This window comes from Amia ocellicauda, chromosome 8 (assembly GCF_036373705.1).
Source record: "Amia ocellicauda isolate fAmiCal2 chromosome 8, fAmiCal2.hap1, whole genome shotgun sequence".
Taxonomy (NCBI): domain Eukaryota; kingdom Metazoa; phylum Chordata; class Actinopteri; order Amiiformes; family Amiidae; genus Amia; species Amia ocellicauda.
The window spans coordinates 43,279,499-43,296,380 of NC_089857.1; the positions used below are offsets into that span (position 1 = coordinate 43,279,499).

The 16,882-nt window shown below is 44.7% G+C and overlaps 1 protein-coding gene across 8 annotated transcripts in view; it reads left to right on the forward strand.

Annotated features, from left to right (window-relative positions):
• Window positions 1-16,882, forward strand: part of mast4 (microtubule associated serine/threonine kinase family member 4) — a 129,868-nt gene that overhangs the window by 89,823 nt on the left and 23,163 nt on the right. For all 8 annotated transcript variants that reach the window (XM_066711561.1, XM_066711562.1, XM_066711563.1 and 5 more), the window contains 4 exons: window positions 8,412-8,500; window positions 12,313-12,382; window positions 14,353-14,431; window positions 16,435-16,589. In XM_066711561.1, the coding sequence (XP_066567658.1) occupies window positions 8,412-8,500; window positions 12,313-12,382; window positions 14,353-14,431; window positions 16,435-16,589 (393 nt within the window). The remainder of the gene's footprint in view (window positions 1-8,411; window positions 8,501-12,312; window positions 12,383-14,352; window positions 14,432-16,434; window positions 16,590-16,882) is intronic.

Below are 16,882 nucleotides of genomic sequence, written 5' to 3' on the forward strand. Positions count from 1 at the left end.
TGTAGGCTGCTGGCAGTGAAAGTCAACTTTCTCAAAAAACTCAAAAGACCTTTCCTAAGAATGGAGATGTTTAGCTGATTGACCATGTATAGACTTCATATTTTCTCTGCAAGATTTGGGAAGTCTTTTTGGAAACTTTTGTCCTGGTTTTATTTGTTTATACGCGTCTCGCAGCTTTGAGGTAATTTTCCTGTAGCTGGTTTAATGGAATAGTGATTTTGCATGCCAAATCACAGCCTAAACCGGGGATAAAACCACAAAACGTGAATCAGACTCCAAACCTCTCAAGATCTGCCTGCAGGAAAGAACAGAAGGAAGAGGCAAGAGAAGAGGTTTTCTACTCCTTTAAGCACTCCTCTGAACCCATTTTCTGTCAGTGATGTGTAGATGCAACCGCTGCAAGCATCGTAATCTAAATCCCAACTCCGAGTGCAGGGTGCATTTTGAACACTCTGCTCTGCTAGTGACAGACCTTTCTGTGCGTTTTCTCATCTGATGGAAATTGTATTTTATGTGTGAAGTCGAAATTCAGTAGTGGGAAAAAATAAAAAAGGTCACAGCACTGGGCTCAAGGGCAAACGACCCAGAGCACTTCAAATGTGGAAGCATTCCTGATTAAATAACATGGACGGCAGGAAGATACTTTTAGTAGGAGATGTAAGTTCCCTGTGAGCTCCTCGCTGTGGTCCTGAATGTCAGAGTTGGACTGTAGGTCTTTTTTTATGAAGTGAGGCAGCTGCCTGATTGTAAATGTGCTACTTATGCAGTCTCTACACTTTATAGACAGTGTCACGTTATCGGTTTTCTCATAAACGATTTAAAAGGAGCAGCGATGGGGCTGCTGTTGTCTGTCAGCAGCTGGAACACACAGTCAAGCTCAAACCAGCTGTAATTATTGCTATAACCCAATGCTTTGGTGGTAAATGGATACTCTTTAGTGCATCATTGATGGAGTGTCATAAATCTGGGTTTATTTTCGTCGTTACTGAAGTTTTACGATTTAAGTCAGAAAACACGGTTAGATTTAGATTTATTGTGTAAAAATACGAGGTGATAAACACGTAAAGATCAAGCTGTCATTAGCTCCGCAGCTTCAGCGTGCAGCGTTGCACAGATTTCGTAATAAAGCAACCCCCTCTTTGCGGTTTGCTCGGGTTGTGCGTTTGTAGCGTTTAATTTACGCTCGTCATTACAGGAGATTGCGTTTGATCACGAGTTTACAGCAGACACTTAAATAAAGGATTTAAGATGCAACAAGTCAAGTAAACAGTATTTTTTTTTTGCAAAGTGAGAAGTCTGAATCAAAGCCTTATTGCGCTGTGGCTGCGGCACCTTGAATTATAGAAAATAAAGTAAATGGAGAGCAATCTCAAAATCCCCTTGCGGTCATCAATCACTGCTAATCGTGCAGAGGAATCGTGCAGCTGAACAGGTGTGCATTTTACTGCACCAGATTATCGATTCAAATTGAAGGGCTGTATTTTGTGCTTTACTTCTTACCTCAAGGGGCGTGTAAGTGAGTTTTATTCTTGCTAATGGGTCTGCATTGTTCCCATATCAGGTTTTGAATTGGCACAGACGCACCTCAGCACAATACCCAGTTTTTGCTGACACACGGTGGCTGTGTATGTTCCGTCTCTCTGGGAATGGGAATGGTTGTTTTTTATGCATTACATTTTATACGCACAACCTTGGTCCCTCGCTCATACGTCCTGATTAAATGGCCATAAACGGAGCTCGATCCAGGGGTAACCGGTCATCTGTCTTCATTACTGTGAATGACAATGAGGATCGGTGTCGAAACAATCATTTTTTCCATCTTTCTAATTTTATGGATGACTTCACTCTCGCCGGCACCTGATGGTTTTTTAAATGACCTTCCCTCCACCCCTCAGTGTGAGTCTGTCTCAGCGTGGGGGTGCAAGATAATAGAGATTTCTAAAGTGAATACAGAATCTGGGGACGGTCTGGGGAGTCGGCCAACTACCAGAGTAGGTCCGGCACACTTTGTGGTCATCAAACGTCTCTGTGATATTATGAAGTAGAGCCAATGCCTCCCACACAGAAGCAGGTGTTCAAAACAAACAAATAAATAATAAAGAATGAGGACTGGGCAGGTATCTGGTTGTTGAATCCTGGCGTTTTTTGTGCCGTACACTGCTCGTGGGACGGGGCCCCCCGGTGGGTCTTGGGGTGATTTGATCAGCCTCTTAAAACTGTGATGGCACCACTTCACAAATCCGCCACCTTTTCTGCTAGAAGAGATTATGAACAAAGTCGCTGACACCAACCATAAAAAAAGCCCAGATTCGCAGCGCTCTCGAGTCTGAGAGGGATTGACTCAGTGAGTCACAAAATCTGCCCTCAGGATACAGCAAGAAGCTCCGATAACAGTCTGACGCCTTCCCATCACTCTGAAATACCGCTGTAACGATCTCACGCTGTACTGCAGGGCATAATTAGGACACAATTAACACATCTGGCAGACGCACTGTCCTTTTAGAACTGAGGCCACATCTGGGCTGATTGTCTCAATGGTTGTGATGGTTGTCCTTGAAGGATCTTGGTTTTTCTGGGACAGTAGGTAGCTTTCGATTCCACGATTATTGTTGAGATGATTCTGTAGCAAATATTATATTAATGTAAAACTAGGAACCTGATAAAGCTGCCACTTGCCACCTATGTATAGGGATAAATATATAAAATGGCTAGATCCCACACCAGTTGTTCTCATGTGATTCTAGTTTGTGAGTGGAGTGTCACACGTTTGGAGAGATGTCTTCTGCAGCTATTGCTGTGGCTGATGATCCCCTTTTTGTGGTTCTGGTGTGCATCAGTTGGTGTTCTCCTTCCTTTTTAATGATACCATTTGCTGACACATGATAGCTGCTGATGTCATAGATCTCAGACAACTTCCTGCAGTTTGAGTGATTCACCTGCACATTATGTGACGAGACTCCAGTAGTCAATGGTCTCTTGTTTTTCTTTTAAAAATACTAGTTTCCCATTTTTGTGGTAATGATGTTACTGATTTTCAAGAAAACAAGACAAATTTGACCTCCTCTGTTTAATGTATTAGTCCACACATATAAACAATATATATAAGACATTTATATTTGAATTTCTTGTAAAGCAGGAACTCAAATCAATCATAAATATTACCGTGCATCACCGATACCTCTAGTAGCTACTGGACATTAGAGACTGAATCGCTGAGACACAATACTATTTACTATTTAAAACGACCATCCATAGTGCATTTTATTAAGTCTGTGCTTCACCTGCAATCACAGCTTTTCAGGAGACAGACTCCCAGATTGGGATCAGATTTCAACACCGAAAATATGTCCAAGCCTGTCGGAAAGGTATAGCGTCTATAGTTAGCGATACCAATCGTGGCTTAACCCTGCATTCCTGTCAGTGTCAAAAGGCATCGTTCTCCGCACGTCATCCATTTTTTGGGATTTAGCCAGAACTCCAGATTAGGGGCTCTAGTTTGATCTTGATCAGCACATTAACAGTCTGCATCGTCGCCTGGTAAAGAGAGAGCACGATCTGATTATAATTATGCTCATTTTAAGAAGGTGGACGGCCGATTTATATGCAGTGACAGGCGCTCATTAAACACGCGCATTTCCTCTCTCGCTCTGTCTCTCTCTCATATGGCACCAGAGAGGGGAGTAAGTGCAGTAATTCGTTCTGAACATTTAAAGCCTCATGGAGACTTTCACACAGCCAGGCACTGCATCGGATAACACGGAGTTCAGAGCAAGATGTTCTTTCTTGTATCAGTTCATACAGTGGTTTCAGAGGCACCTTTCAGCAAAATCCACATTCAGGATTTAGTTTTATACAGGACTTTTCCATGTGCTCCTTTCCAAGCATGTCCCGGTCATATTGACACACTCTGTGACTCTGGTCTTTTATGGCTGCGGTGTGGCTCTGCGGAGACGCCCACCTTCTGGAATAAGTTGAAGCTTAAGGGCAGGTTGTGTGTCGCCAAGGGACCATCGATCTTCATCAGAGGGACACGAAGGTCCAAATGACAAGGGCTCTGGAAAGCCATCTGTGTGCTTGGCAGGGTCACAGAGAGAACGCTCCAGAAAACTGCAGACGATGGATTGATTGCGGCCGCGCTCGGGCAAAAGGACAGCCTCGGCTCACACCTGTACCGCGCTGCTGCGAAGCCCGTTGGACTCTGAGAGACAGGATCAGTGACGCAACGCAGCGTTAATGACTCGGCTTTCTCTGAAACTCGGGTTAACATAATTTATTGACCTGGCATTCATTTCTCACCCCCTGTTTATTTCCCACTCGTCTCCTGTATGAGTTATAATGTGCGTTGCCAAATATGTACTTTTCTGGGCTGCTGGGAATGGACTTCACCAGATCATTAGTCACACTAATCCCTCCGCATGACAGTTGGACTATGAAGTTCTGCGCAATTTCTGAGACAGTTTAAAAAATGTTATACACTTAAAAACATCATTAATAAATCGATGTGAAATTAATAAAGCTGATCCTCTGGTACCTGGCAGAGACAGGTCTTTGGATCAAGATCAGGGGCCCGGTTGCTTCCTCTCACGTCCGCTCATTTGTCATGTTTCTAAAGCTGTTAGCGGATCACACCAACTTGAAAGTTACAAACGAGGAGGCCGTTTGACCAGTTGATCTCTTTTGGTAGCTAATAAGTTAGCGATCCAAGAAATTAATCCTTCTGTTCTTGAATGATCCCCATCAGGTGTGCGGGAGACACACACATACACAACAGGGGACAAGGCATTGCACAGAGACGCACAGTTGTTCCTGCGGTCTTGTCGTGTGTAACTCAATCCCACACGCTTAGTTGTAGCTGGTATGTTTTGCAGAAAGTGTACTCTATAATTGTTTTTATCCAAGGTTTGATTGGCTGCGATTGCAATCCTGATGCATAGTTCTTTTGTTTTGGTATGATTATTTTAATTAACTGCTCAAGATAGACTCAGTTTAGGCTAAAAGACACTAGCTCAAACTGGTAGTCTTTATTTTGCAAATGAGCGGCACAAGATGTTGTATAGATATTGCACAGCCCCGCGGAGTCACGATTGATTTTCACAGCATGAATTAATGAGCAAGAAGAAATTAAACCCATATTACGCAGGTTCTGATACACAGTCGAGAGGCTGAAATCGGAGTTAATGCACGTCTTTTCTGCCCGGCTTCTTATAACTTTTGAGTCAGACCATTGTGACTTCTGTTGATGTGTGTCAGGGACCTCCCATCTGATTTAACGCTCATCTTTCCTTAATCCCACCCTTCTTTTATGACAACTCGGAGGAAAACATAGCGTGAATACAGGTCTTCCCGTTTGTCGTCGGTAGGTCTGGGATTGCCTTCGGCTCTCTGTCCGGTTTAGTGCTGATCCCTCAGATGAGGTCTGATCTCCGGGGCGGGGCGGCATCAAAGTACACAAATAATAGCCAAAGGGAGTCATCCACAAAGTGTGCAAGGAGCAGGAAGTCTTAAATTACACACCTGCGTCGGGCTGCGCAAACAGTATTGATTTCCTAGGTCACTGGAGATGAGGGATTATAATATGGGTATAAGTTTTATACTGGAGTGGACTGTGGAGTCTGCAGGAGGGTTGCATCTTGGTTACATAGTTTAAGGGTCTTTCCTCCTTTTGGCATGATCCTGTCTTTATCTGCAGTCACTCTGTGTGCTTGGGGGGGAGATGACTTCTGTATGTTTGCAAGTCCTTTTGTTTAAAGACGATATGAACAGAAAACAAGTGACGTATTCCTCTATAACAGGACCTGCCAGCTCAGTCACGAGTGAAGACTCCTGAATGACGCCTTAGACACAATATTGTGCTTTATCAGTTCCTCATCAGGTTACTCATTCCTCAACAACTCTGACGTTGTGCTCAGAGGTGGTGGACAGAGCCCTTACTCACAGCGGTGTGTGTGAACGCACTGCTTTGTGTTATTGTTGTGTTTCTCCCGTGCAGCGTTTGAGAAATAAGAGGGTCTGTTTTGCGAACATGTTATTAAAACACGCCGTGGCCCTTCAGAGAGCCGCAGTCTCACTGGCTTTGCAGGATGTGGTTGTCCCTGCCAGACATCCTTCACTGAGTACGGCAGGCGTCAGTCGCATAATTCCAGGGGATGCGGCGTCTCGGTTGAGCTGCCAAAGTGCGCTATTCCAGATTGGCGGTACTCGAGACAATGCACAGCGCGGGAAACGCAAAGTGGCGCAGGCTGTGGAGAAGGACAGGTGACCGGTAAGAGATTATAATGCGCATTCAGTGAGTGTACTGCTTTACTGAAGGACTGGTGCAATAAATAGGTTATGAATATATATCTATTTGTGTTATTTTCTTGTATTTTTGGAAGGAGACAAAAAATAAAACCTCCTTTAGTTGGCTGCCGTGTGACAGATCGGGAGAGGAAGCAATATTATGTGCATCCTTAAGTCTGTCAATATAGGTATAATATAGGTCCACTCACTGCACAATAAACCCTTCGGGATTTTGTATTTTTGTTTGTTTGTTGGCTTTTAGTGTAGTGTTCCCCTAAGAAATGATTGGAGAGAAATTGCCTGTCTAAAATAATGGCTTTTATACCCACTGCTTCTATTCAACGACGTATTAATGCGTCTACGCACTTGTGGATGTTGTTGTTGTGTGTCTACGCACTCGTGAGGGGAACCAGCCCCTCATCTCCACACAGTACAGCACAGTGGCTGCTCAATGCCAGTTTTGTCAGGGAAGATTACGATCTACAATCAGCCTACTTGAATTAGTACGACGCTGTTATCAAGAAAAAAACGATATTGACTTTCTGTCTCTGTGTTTTGCTTCCTCATTCATAGGGGGCGAGTGTTTGCGTTCAGTCTCAGTTACATGACCCAACGATTTATGTATCTTCGACTTTCGAGTGAAGAAAAGGGATCCGTTTTCGATGCTGCTCGTACAGATCTGTGATTCATACGTCAGCGGGGCTCAGTGACATCGTTCTGCTGGGGTTGTGTGTCCATGTCAGGGCCTAAAGAGAGACCTCAGGGACACAGAAAGGCATGTGTTTCTAACAAAAGCCAGGCATGTTCTCATCATGAGTATGGCCTCTGTAGTTAGTGAAGTGACGCACTGCTTCAGTGGCTTTCTAATGATAAAACCTCTTCCACGTGGGCTTGAAAGATGTCAGAAGAGAGAGTAATATGGGCTCCTAGAAGGGGGTTGTTATTGGATCCTCTGGTGTCAATCGTACCCTAAACTATTGACCCAATTTCTACCTTCACTTTCTGTTACTGAATTTATTGACTTTGTACTTCCACTTGGCCTCCCCCCCACCCCCTCATCTGACTCAGTACTTAAGGGGCATACGGGAGGTTTAAGACTGTCCTCGTTAATTAAGCGATGCAAAAGCGGTAATGAAATGGTTGCCTCAAGAACCAACAAGCATGCTGAGAACAGTTGTCTATCCGTGTTTATTTATTCATGTAAAACCAACCCATTACGTTCCCTACAATCGCCAATTCCATGGCGTTTAATTATTTATCCTGAACTGCAGCAGCGAGCCAAGAAGGTTGCCTCATTCCCCTGCCCTCTGCATCTGGAGACGACTTCTGCCCGTGTTTATAAACCTGTTTAGTCACTGTAAGTTGACACGTGGTAATTCATAATTCTCGTGGTGATTTAAGAGCAGGGTCACCTCATTGGAGTCGGGGTTTAATCCATCATGATGACAGGACTATAAGTGCCACGTGTGATTGCAGTCGTTACCTGGCAGTCGAGGGTTTTGTGGTTTCCCGTGGAGCAGGAACATGCTAAATACTGATATTGAACGTTGTGTAACAGAGAAGTCTGTTTTTATTTTATTTTTGAGCAAATGCACCGAAAAACTGTGCTGCCACTGGTTCCCTTTTCTGTTAACGCACAACAAACTAAAGTGTACCAGATTTCGTCTCTCTCCCTCCCTCTCTCTTTCTCCCTCCCTCTCTTTCTCTCTCTCAATGACTACTTCATCATACAGGTATAACTAATCACTCGGGCGGGAGATTAGGTCAGCGCACGCCACAGCAGAGCGGTGCTCCGGTCTGAGCAGCACTATAAACCATGTTTTGTCCTCGTGGTGGGGTGGAAAACATGCCATTCAGCGTGTCAAGAACAGAGTGCCATTTTAACCAGCGTGGCATAAAAATGATAAACACAGAGCTGCGAGATTTCCCACGGGCGGCATTTGAGCCTGGTTATTACAGATAAGAAATTAGGTCCCACACCAAATGGGGCTTTTCACAGGGCTGGGGTGGAGGGGGTCGCGAAAAAACTAACTTCTCTGAATTTGAATGGTACTAGCGAGTTTTAGGAGCGTTTGTGTGTGCATGTTTCTGAGCATTGTTGAACTGACCAGCTGCCTCTGTTTGTCTCCCAGCTGTAGGACGAGTAACAGAAAGAGCCTGATTGGAAGCGGCCAGTCCCCCGCGCTGCCCCGGCCGCACTCGCCACTCTCCGCCCACACAGGTACTGTTGTGCGTTCGCTTGTTGTCTGAGAGGGTGAGGGTGTCCCAGTGAAGCAGCGAGTGGGAACATGCAGAAGCGCCGCTGTGAGAGGCGTAGCGCTGCCTGGGAGCTGTCGGCTGAGCGGGCCTCTCTGTTTAATGTCAATAAAGTGGGATTGCAACAGCTCGACCTAATCTGACCCCTCGTCTGTGTCCTGCCTGCACCCAGAGTCAGTCAGGGCCAGCGGTGATTTGTTTGAGTTGTGTAACACGTGTGAGCAGGATCATATGCTACTCTCTGAAGTTGTGTTTACGTTTTTGTACAAGATTGAATTGTGACTGTTGGTTTTTCTGTGAAAAAAGTTAAGCACTTTTTTTTAGGAACTGTGCCAAAAATGTACAAAAACAAACACTAATTTTGATTGTCCATTTCTAAAGCAAGGTCTAAAGTGTGATAATGACAATGATAAGAATTGGGAAACTGAGACAAGAAGCGATTTTATATTTTGTGTTTGTTGTGGATAAATATTACAAAAACCCTAAATTGGATATGCACAACAGCTGGGCACCTGGTTCAGGATTAAATGTGAAAACATCTGACATTTACTGGGAATGTAATTTACTGGGGCAGAATTGAAGTGTGAACCGAGATGATCCTTAGTTCGGAAGACTGCCAATGATTTCCAGTTTCTGTAAACGTGGACATTCCCCTTAACACAATGTATTTTTTTCAGATCTATTCATAATTTGTTGTATTTTAAGTAGTTTTTAACTTGTATTAGAAATGTGATGCTTTATACCTGTGTGCAGGATAATATTTGGTACAATGTAGGTTTCTCAGCAGGGTGTCATTCATTCTGCAGGACCGATATAACACTTCTCTCTCCTCTGAGTCTGTGTGAATGTTTCCGGTCAAACCTCATCCTTTCACACTTAAAGAGGTGCAGCAGACACTTACTGAAAGGAAGGATCTTGACTGTGATAATATTCAAGTACAGCGTTGAATGTGTTTTTGTAAACACAACACTGATAAGACATACAAAAAAAATACCCTTTAAATGTGCCGTTTAGCTAACGAGCAGTGAATGGTCAGCGTTTCCACATAAGATGTGCTGAAGTAGTTGCAGGTTATGAAGGGGACATGAATCAGAGGACAATTAAAAGCAGTTGCATTAATCAGGATGTAATATAGCTCCCTCGATCACCAGGCCGGTGAAAATGATGCCCTCTTTGCCGCCATCGGGAGGGCGATTTTGTTTTTAAATGCTAATGAATGGTTTGCTCCCCCTGACAGTGGAGTTAATCAGAGCCCGAATGCTGGGCCAGCAGGGTTGACTTTATCTGAGCTGAGACGCTCAATCCGTCCAGGGTCTGAGCTGTGAATCTGTCAGGCATAATCCCGGGAGCCGGCGCTCGGTAATCAAGCGCTGCACATACGGACGGAGACTTGGAGGCTGCAGGTTCTCCATTTTAATGTCTCCTAGGTATTGGGTTGCAGCTGGGCGGATGAGTGCTCCGAGCCCTGCCGGAGGAGCTGAAGGTCACGCAACGCGTTAGGCGCTCAACACCTCCCTGCCCGCAGATCAGTCACTGCTCACTCCTGGACCGACGGCTCACTCTGCCCACTTTTTACAGCTTTGCCCTCTTCCCCCCCCGCCCCCCCCGGCTGTTAGTGGCATCTGTGCGGGAGATTTCGAAAGCAACCACTGACTACAAATGTGTGCGTCTATGTGTTGTTTGGGAACCACAGAAATAAGGGATGGTTCCCAAACCAGATATATTACAGTTTCAAAAGCATTTTCCAATGATCGCTTTCATAAGCAGTCGGTTTATATATTTTTTTAGAGAGTGCATGTAATGGTTAAAAAAAAGTCAATATTAACTAAACACCAGTTATTTGACAGCAAAGTGGTTTTCTCTTAGTCAGAAGATATTACAGCCTGTCTTATTCTGCAGAAGAGAGGCATTTTCCAGCACAAGCCCGTGTGAAAACTGCTTTCTGAAATGACAAGACGGCTCTCTGGGGAGACGCATTCATTATTCATTCACTGCTACTTTAAAGCGCAGCCAGAGTTTTTTTTATTTTAAAAGTCACTTTAGGAAGTAAAATATGTGTTTGTCTGTTTCTAGTTTTTTTTCCTCAAATCTGCCTCAAAGCCGTGTGGAAGCTGGCAGCGTTCTGGTGTCAGTCAGACACGTCTAAATGCGCACAAACATGTTCGAATTGTTTTGCTGCTGTGAAAATAGTCAGTTTCGGTTGGCCTGCCATCTGTTCTACGCGCCTGAACCAAAGGAAGCCCGACTACCTGTTCCTCTCCGCGAGGCTCCCTGCGATCTGCCAATGCACAGATACGCGAGACGTTGTGTAGGAGACATCTTTTCATGCGGTTTTGCAGGAAGAACCATTCTTCAGTTATAATCTCCCAATCCTCCGAGAATGGAGGTGACCTCTGAGCCACGAACATCAGTCACGTCGTTAAACAAATTATAATTTAGTCTGAACCACTTAGGGTGATAATTCTGTCTTTGCAATTTTCTGTCAAAGGTTTTTCCAATGGCAGAACAAAAGGAAACAAAAGAAATCGAGAGAACGTTCTCCCTGGGAAATTCTTTGCCCTCAAGGTGCGTAAAAAGCCGTATCTGAAAAGCGGGAAAGAAAGAACTTAATTGAGTTGAGATAAATTAAGGGGTCGAGCGAGGCAGGGATCCTTGGAGTGGAGGCACAGGATCCCATTTAAATAATCATATATTAGAATAATTTGCATGCTGTCCACTGTTTAAGGAGCCGGGAAATGCAATTGTATCCATATTCGTTCGTTGTATACGAAGCAAACAAAGTAAAGAAACCAAAATCCATGCAGCGTGGAGAACCTACACCCTGAATTCGACCACCTTCAGGCAGGCCCTGTTGCCACACAGGGTTAGGAGGTGTCTGCAGGTCAGGGATATTTTCTGCGTTTGCGGATGATTTGGGAGGCTAGAATATTCTGGAAGCCAGTGGCACAAGAGCAGCGTGTGTGAAGAAGTCTGCTCGGGTCACTGTGTTGGCTGGGCGTCTGGCTGCTTGTTTACGAACAGTATCTGTGCTCTGCCCGGATCAGATGCCCATCTTGCCCCTGGGTGACTCTCATGTGGTCTACCTGCTCCCTCCTCCAGATCCCTCTCCCACTTTCGTCTCCAACCATCAGCATTTCAGATCCTCTGTTCAGCCTCGTCACCTGAACTTTGACCCTGCTGAACTGTTGTCAGGACTTGTGCACAGGGGTCATGTTCCACTCTCATGGCTGTCGGTGCAATATGATCACGGTGACATCTTCGGGTATCGGTGACGCAGCTCCTGTCGGGTTAAACATTAACCCCACGCTGTCTCAAGCCGAGATTTTCACAAAGTCCATTATGTCACAGTGATGTGTGTGTTTGTATGTGTTACGTGTTTAATTAGTGGTATTCTGAGAGGTAGTGCTTATTGTCATAGAGGAAACACAGCCGCTATGCAGTGAAAAGCAAACCGCAGATCTGTGCACATGGGTGACCTAAAGAAAAGTCTCAATAAAACAGTTCGTCTTTATAAGAATGGGTTTATTTCATGATTGTATTCAGAATCTTTTGCCCATTTTTACTTTTCCTGAATTTGATAAACAAAGACTCGGCACAATATTATTATCTGTGATGTGGTGATGTCATCTAGGACTATTGCTCTTTTATGGCGGCATTGTAAACATTGTCTAACCATTAACGCGGCGATACGTTGTGTTGTTTTGCCACACGCCCTGATACAAGTGTGGTATAAAACTCATTGATGTGACATCTGTTTCCCTCCGTTTCCTCCTGCAGGAACCAGCCCTCAAGACAGTCCGAGGAATTTCTCTCCTAGTGCCTCAGCTCACTTCTCCTTTGCACGAAGGTAAGAGGAGACCCTTTGCCGTCTCCTTCCCCTCTTACTTTCCATTTTCAGAGGAAGACTCTCCATCGGGCTAAAACCTCCTTTGTTTAAAAAGCTGTGAATACATTCTCTTAGTTTGACAGATAAGGTATCGCTCTCAGACCTGAGATCAATGTATACAGACATTCATTTAAATCATGCGGTTATCCAGTTATTGTTTTAATTTATTACTTTTGTTTGCCTTAAAAACTAGTGCCATCAGTTGTTTGATTAGGAGAGGGCACTTTAAGATGTTCCTTCATTTCATAACCCAACAGCAACCGTTGATCAGAAGTCACAGATTTGGGAGGCGGTGATAACAAGGACCTTTAAAACCCCCATCTTGGCTCTCAGAGCATAGATTTCCACTTCCCATGAACCCAGTTCTGTCTTATTAAACATAGTATTTAAGTGACCAAGTGCAAGTGAGGATCCTGCTAACTGTGCATGGCAGCCCGAATCACTTCCTTAAGCTTGAGGATTTTTACATGTGAGAAGATTAGTAATATAATTTATACAGGCACAGACGTGACATTTACACAGGGAAATATAACTAAGATTAACTTCAAAGCTGCAAACTGATTTACTATGGTGGCAAAGTTTAATCAGGCAAAGAAAACTACAGTTGATCACTTTGAATTGAATTTGTGAAGCACAGGCATACGCAACCGCACCAAAGGCCTAATACTGTCACCCCTGATGTAAACATGGTTGTGGCACAGACCTAACTTCATATTATCATTACTAACACTGCATATTGAACAGCTGTGTTTACAAATCTGATTTCTGTGGCAGGCAGAGTAAATATCCTTATCCCTCCTCTGACGTGTAGCGTGTCCCTCTCTGTTAAATCTGAAGACGGGCACAGATGTGTATAATCGAAAAACATTCACTGCAGTTCATCAAGCCGCGTTAAGGGTCCAATCCTGAAGCGCTTTATCGCCGCAGAAATAATGAGGACAGAAACGCACCTGTTTAGCTCATGGGTGAAGTGGTTTTGGTGTTTCGATTGTGCCTCGCATTGATATTCAAACTCCATCGCCAAACTGCACCTAAATCCTCCTCCTAGTGATAACTTTAAAACGGACTAGTTTAGAATGATCTCTTCTCTCTTTTCCTCCCCCTCTCTTCCACAACGTCGTGATTGAATTTGGGCTTTTTCGCCAGTCATGGCCACAGACCTGACAGGTAACCTCAGTTGTGGTCCCTTAGTGAATATCCGTCTTGTCCCTTTCTGCCCATGGATGTAGTTCTCCTGTTTTGTGTGCGTATCTGCCCTTGAAACCACCGCTTAATCGAGGGTTTCTTCTATTCTGCCGTCTTGTTATATTAATACTCTCATTCTCATCATTAACCGTTGTGTTGGTTTGTTTGTGCACCTTGTGTAAATATTCATAATCCCTGTTGCGATATTATCCATCTGGGATAAACCGTTTCCATAATGCACTACGACGAGCATCCTGCTTTCGTTTAAGTACAATTTGTGTAGCCATGTGTGTCTCTTCGAATCGAGCTTTTAACCCTTTAGTGGAAAATAAGTCTTCAGTTTCAGCAGCAACGGCAACAATTGTTTTGATATTCAAATTAATTGATCAGTTTACCTGATCATTGGTTTTACACTAGTATTAATTAGCAGAATACATCTGAAGGGTTTATATCATGGAATAAAGATATGGTACAGATAAATCTGAATTTTAATAATTTAAGACATTCACATATTCTATAATGGTGTAACATTTCCTAGTGATACCTGTCCTAATTAGTAAGACACAACAAAACTGTTTATACCTCGGAGAGACGCAGCTAGACCTGATTATTTTCCCCCTGCAAGTCTGACATTGGAAACTGTAGTGAAGGACACCGGCCGTCTGTGTCCCTGCGCTGGTCTATAGCGGGGTTTGTGAGCTCAGTTTTTTAGAGGGCTGTTCTTCACTGTTTGTCTTCGTCCACAGGACCGATGGCCGGCGCTGGTCCTTGGCCTCCCTCCCCTCCTCGGGCTACGGGACCAACACACCGAGCTCGACTGTCTCTGTAAGTTTGTCGTCGTCTTCTCATCGGAGCGAGAGAATGTGCGCTTCCTTCCTTCTCTCAGGAGGGCTGCCATTCATATCCCCGCTCTGCAATTATCTCTTCAGCACAGTCGTTCTTTGTTGTTTGTTGTTAATATTCCTTGGCCATACAAAACTAAACGTATTGAATTCACACACACACACACACACCTTTTCCTGCGTGAACTTTATTAATTACTCATAAAATGGTATTCTCTCGTGGCTAAGTTATATCAGTATTTGTCCAGTTAAGAAGTTAGTTGACAGATGGATAGGAATGATCTGATCTGGAGTTTCCTTGGCACAACCAGCGCTGAAGTGTACAGAACACCAAAAATGTCTTCCTCTCATGTGTACCTTTCCTTAGAGTCTTACTTTCTTAATACAGCCATGTGTGTTTAGTTTTGAGGGGTAGATTTTACAGTAATCAAGGTTTTCTCCTAGAAACTGGCGTTGTGCTCTGTTGTGTCCGAGGCTGGGAATTAATTGGGCTGTGTGTTATGATTCAAAACTGGGGTGTTTTTGCCAGACCGGTGCTGTGTTATAAAACACATGGCCAGGATCTTTATTTATGAGGTCACTGCTTTTGGAAACATTGGGCGGCTGATGTGTACACAGCAGTCAAACAACCCGTAGTCACCGATGATTAGATTTGGGATTATCTACACACAGGCGTGCCAGTTGTTTTGCATAGTTGTTGACATAGCGGGCGATTCCCAAAGGAGAGGACGCCTCGGTGTTGCAATAAAATGCAACCATATGCACACCTATCATGCGATGACAGATTGTGTTCTTTATTTATTCCGTCTTGATTCTTTGACAAATTACTCCGGGAAGCCTCACCTGAGACAGAGCCATGCCGCGCGTGAGGCTCGATCGAATCCCAGCCGTGCAGCAAAGCCCAAGGATGACTTTCTCATTATAACGGCGTAACCTGAATCCAGTAGCACAGCGCATTAATATTAAAATATGTACTCGGTATTGTCTGGCGTATCTGTACACTCTGCAGGCAATGGCGTGGTGATGGACGGGCTCCTATTTCTCCCCGATAACAGACGCTAGAGTGAATTTAGATGAGACTGAGTCATTTCTCCGGCGGCTCGGTGGTGGGATAGCGGGGTCTTTTGGCCAGATGTCCGTCTGCTGTAGCCAAGCTGCCCACTCTCACTAGCTCCCTCTGATCTGTTTATTGTCGGTGCAGAATCTCGCACGGCGGGGATGGCAAACAATCCGCCGCGCCAATACTTCGGCACAAACGCTTTCAACACAAACACTTGGCTCTCCAAACAGAGAGATTTCATTATAATATAAATAACACTATCTATCTAAAATGAGGTCAGTCCTGTTCTGTTTATCTTCAGACACTCCAGTGACTCAATATTAGCGCTGCTGATGGGTACATTAACACTAAAATGTTATGATTCCAGATGCACATTCTCAGATTAAAGTGTGACCAACTGCCCTATCTGGCTGTACAGCGCTGCATGTTTTCTAGCTGTGTGGGGGGGGGGTGCCATGTCTCTGCACTGCCCTGCAAATACAAGTCCTGCTGGTTAGGTTGCCAGCAGATCCAGATAATTGGTTCTCATGGGTCTCGGTTTTCAAATGAGAGAAATGTACAAAACCTGCAATTAAGAACAATGACGGCCATCGTTCCTGCATTGTAGCGGTCACATGATGTCAGCGAAGTCTGAATCTCTTTCCATGACCCGGAGACACTGGGCTCACAGCTACGAGAGAGAAACCATTATAGGCCATCGTAGGAAACGCGAGAGAACAGAGACAACTTAATCTGCCTGGTGTTGAGCATGGTCTGGGGCAGAAGTCAATAGCCTTTATTGGGTAGCAATGTAATTAAGGAGGGCGGAGTCACGCACACCTCCGACCTCCTGCATGGCTTGTAGACCGTTAAACACGGCTGCTGACCGTACAGTCAGCCTCTTCTCCTACTTTTCCGTTTTCAATGTATTTTCATGTCATTTCCAGTCATCCTGTTCATCACAGGAGAAACTGCACCAGCTGCCGTTTCAGCCCACCCCCGACGAGCTGCACTTCCTGTCCAAGCACTTCTGCACCGAGAGCATCACGGGCGAGGACCGGCGGAGGGCCGCGCCCATGCGCCCGCGCTCCCGGAGCCTCAGGTACGTCCCGTGACTGACCCAGGGATAACGAGCGGTCTGTTAGGAAGCCTCCATTGTCAGCGGGGAAAGGCGTCAATATTAGTCACGTCTGATCTCTCCCGAAGTTTGTTTTAATAGGAAGTTCGTATATTTCCCCTCAATGGAACAAGCGCAGCCAGTTTGGCCGAAGGTGTTACCCTGATATTCATTGAGTGGCGACACAAACACCAGAGCTTCTTCATGCTTAACACCCCCCTACAGGAAGCGAAAGATCGGCTAGGTTCCTAAAATAGACGCGCTGATCGAGAAGGCCG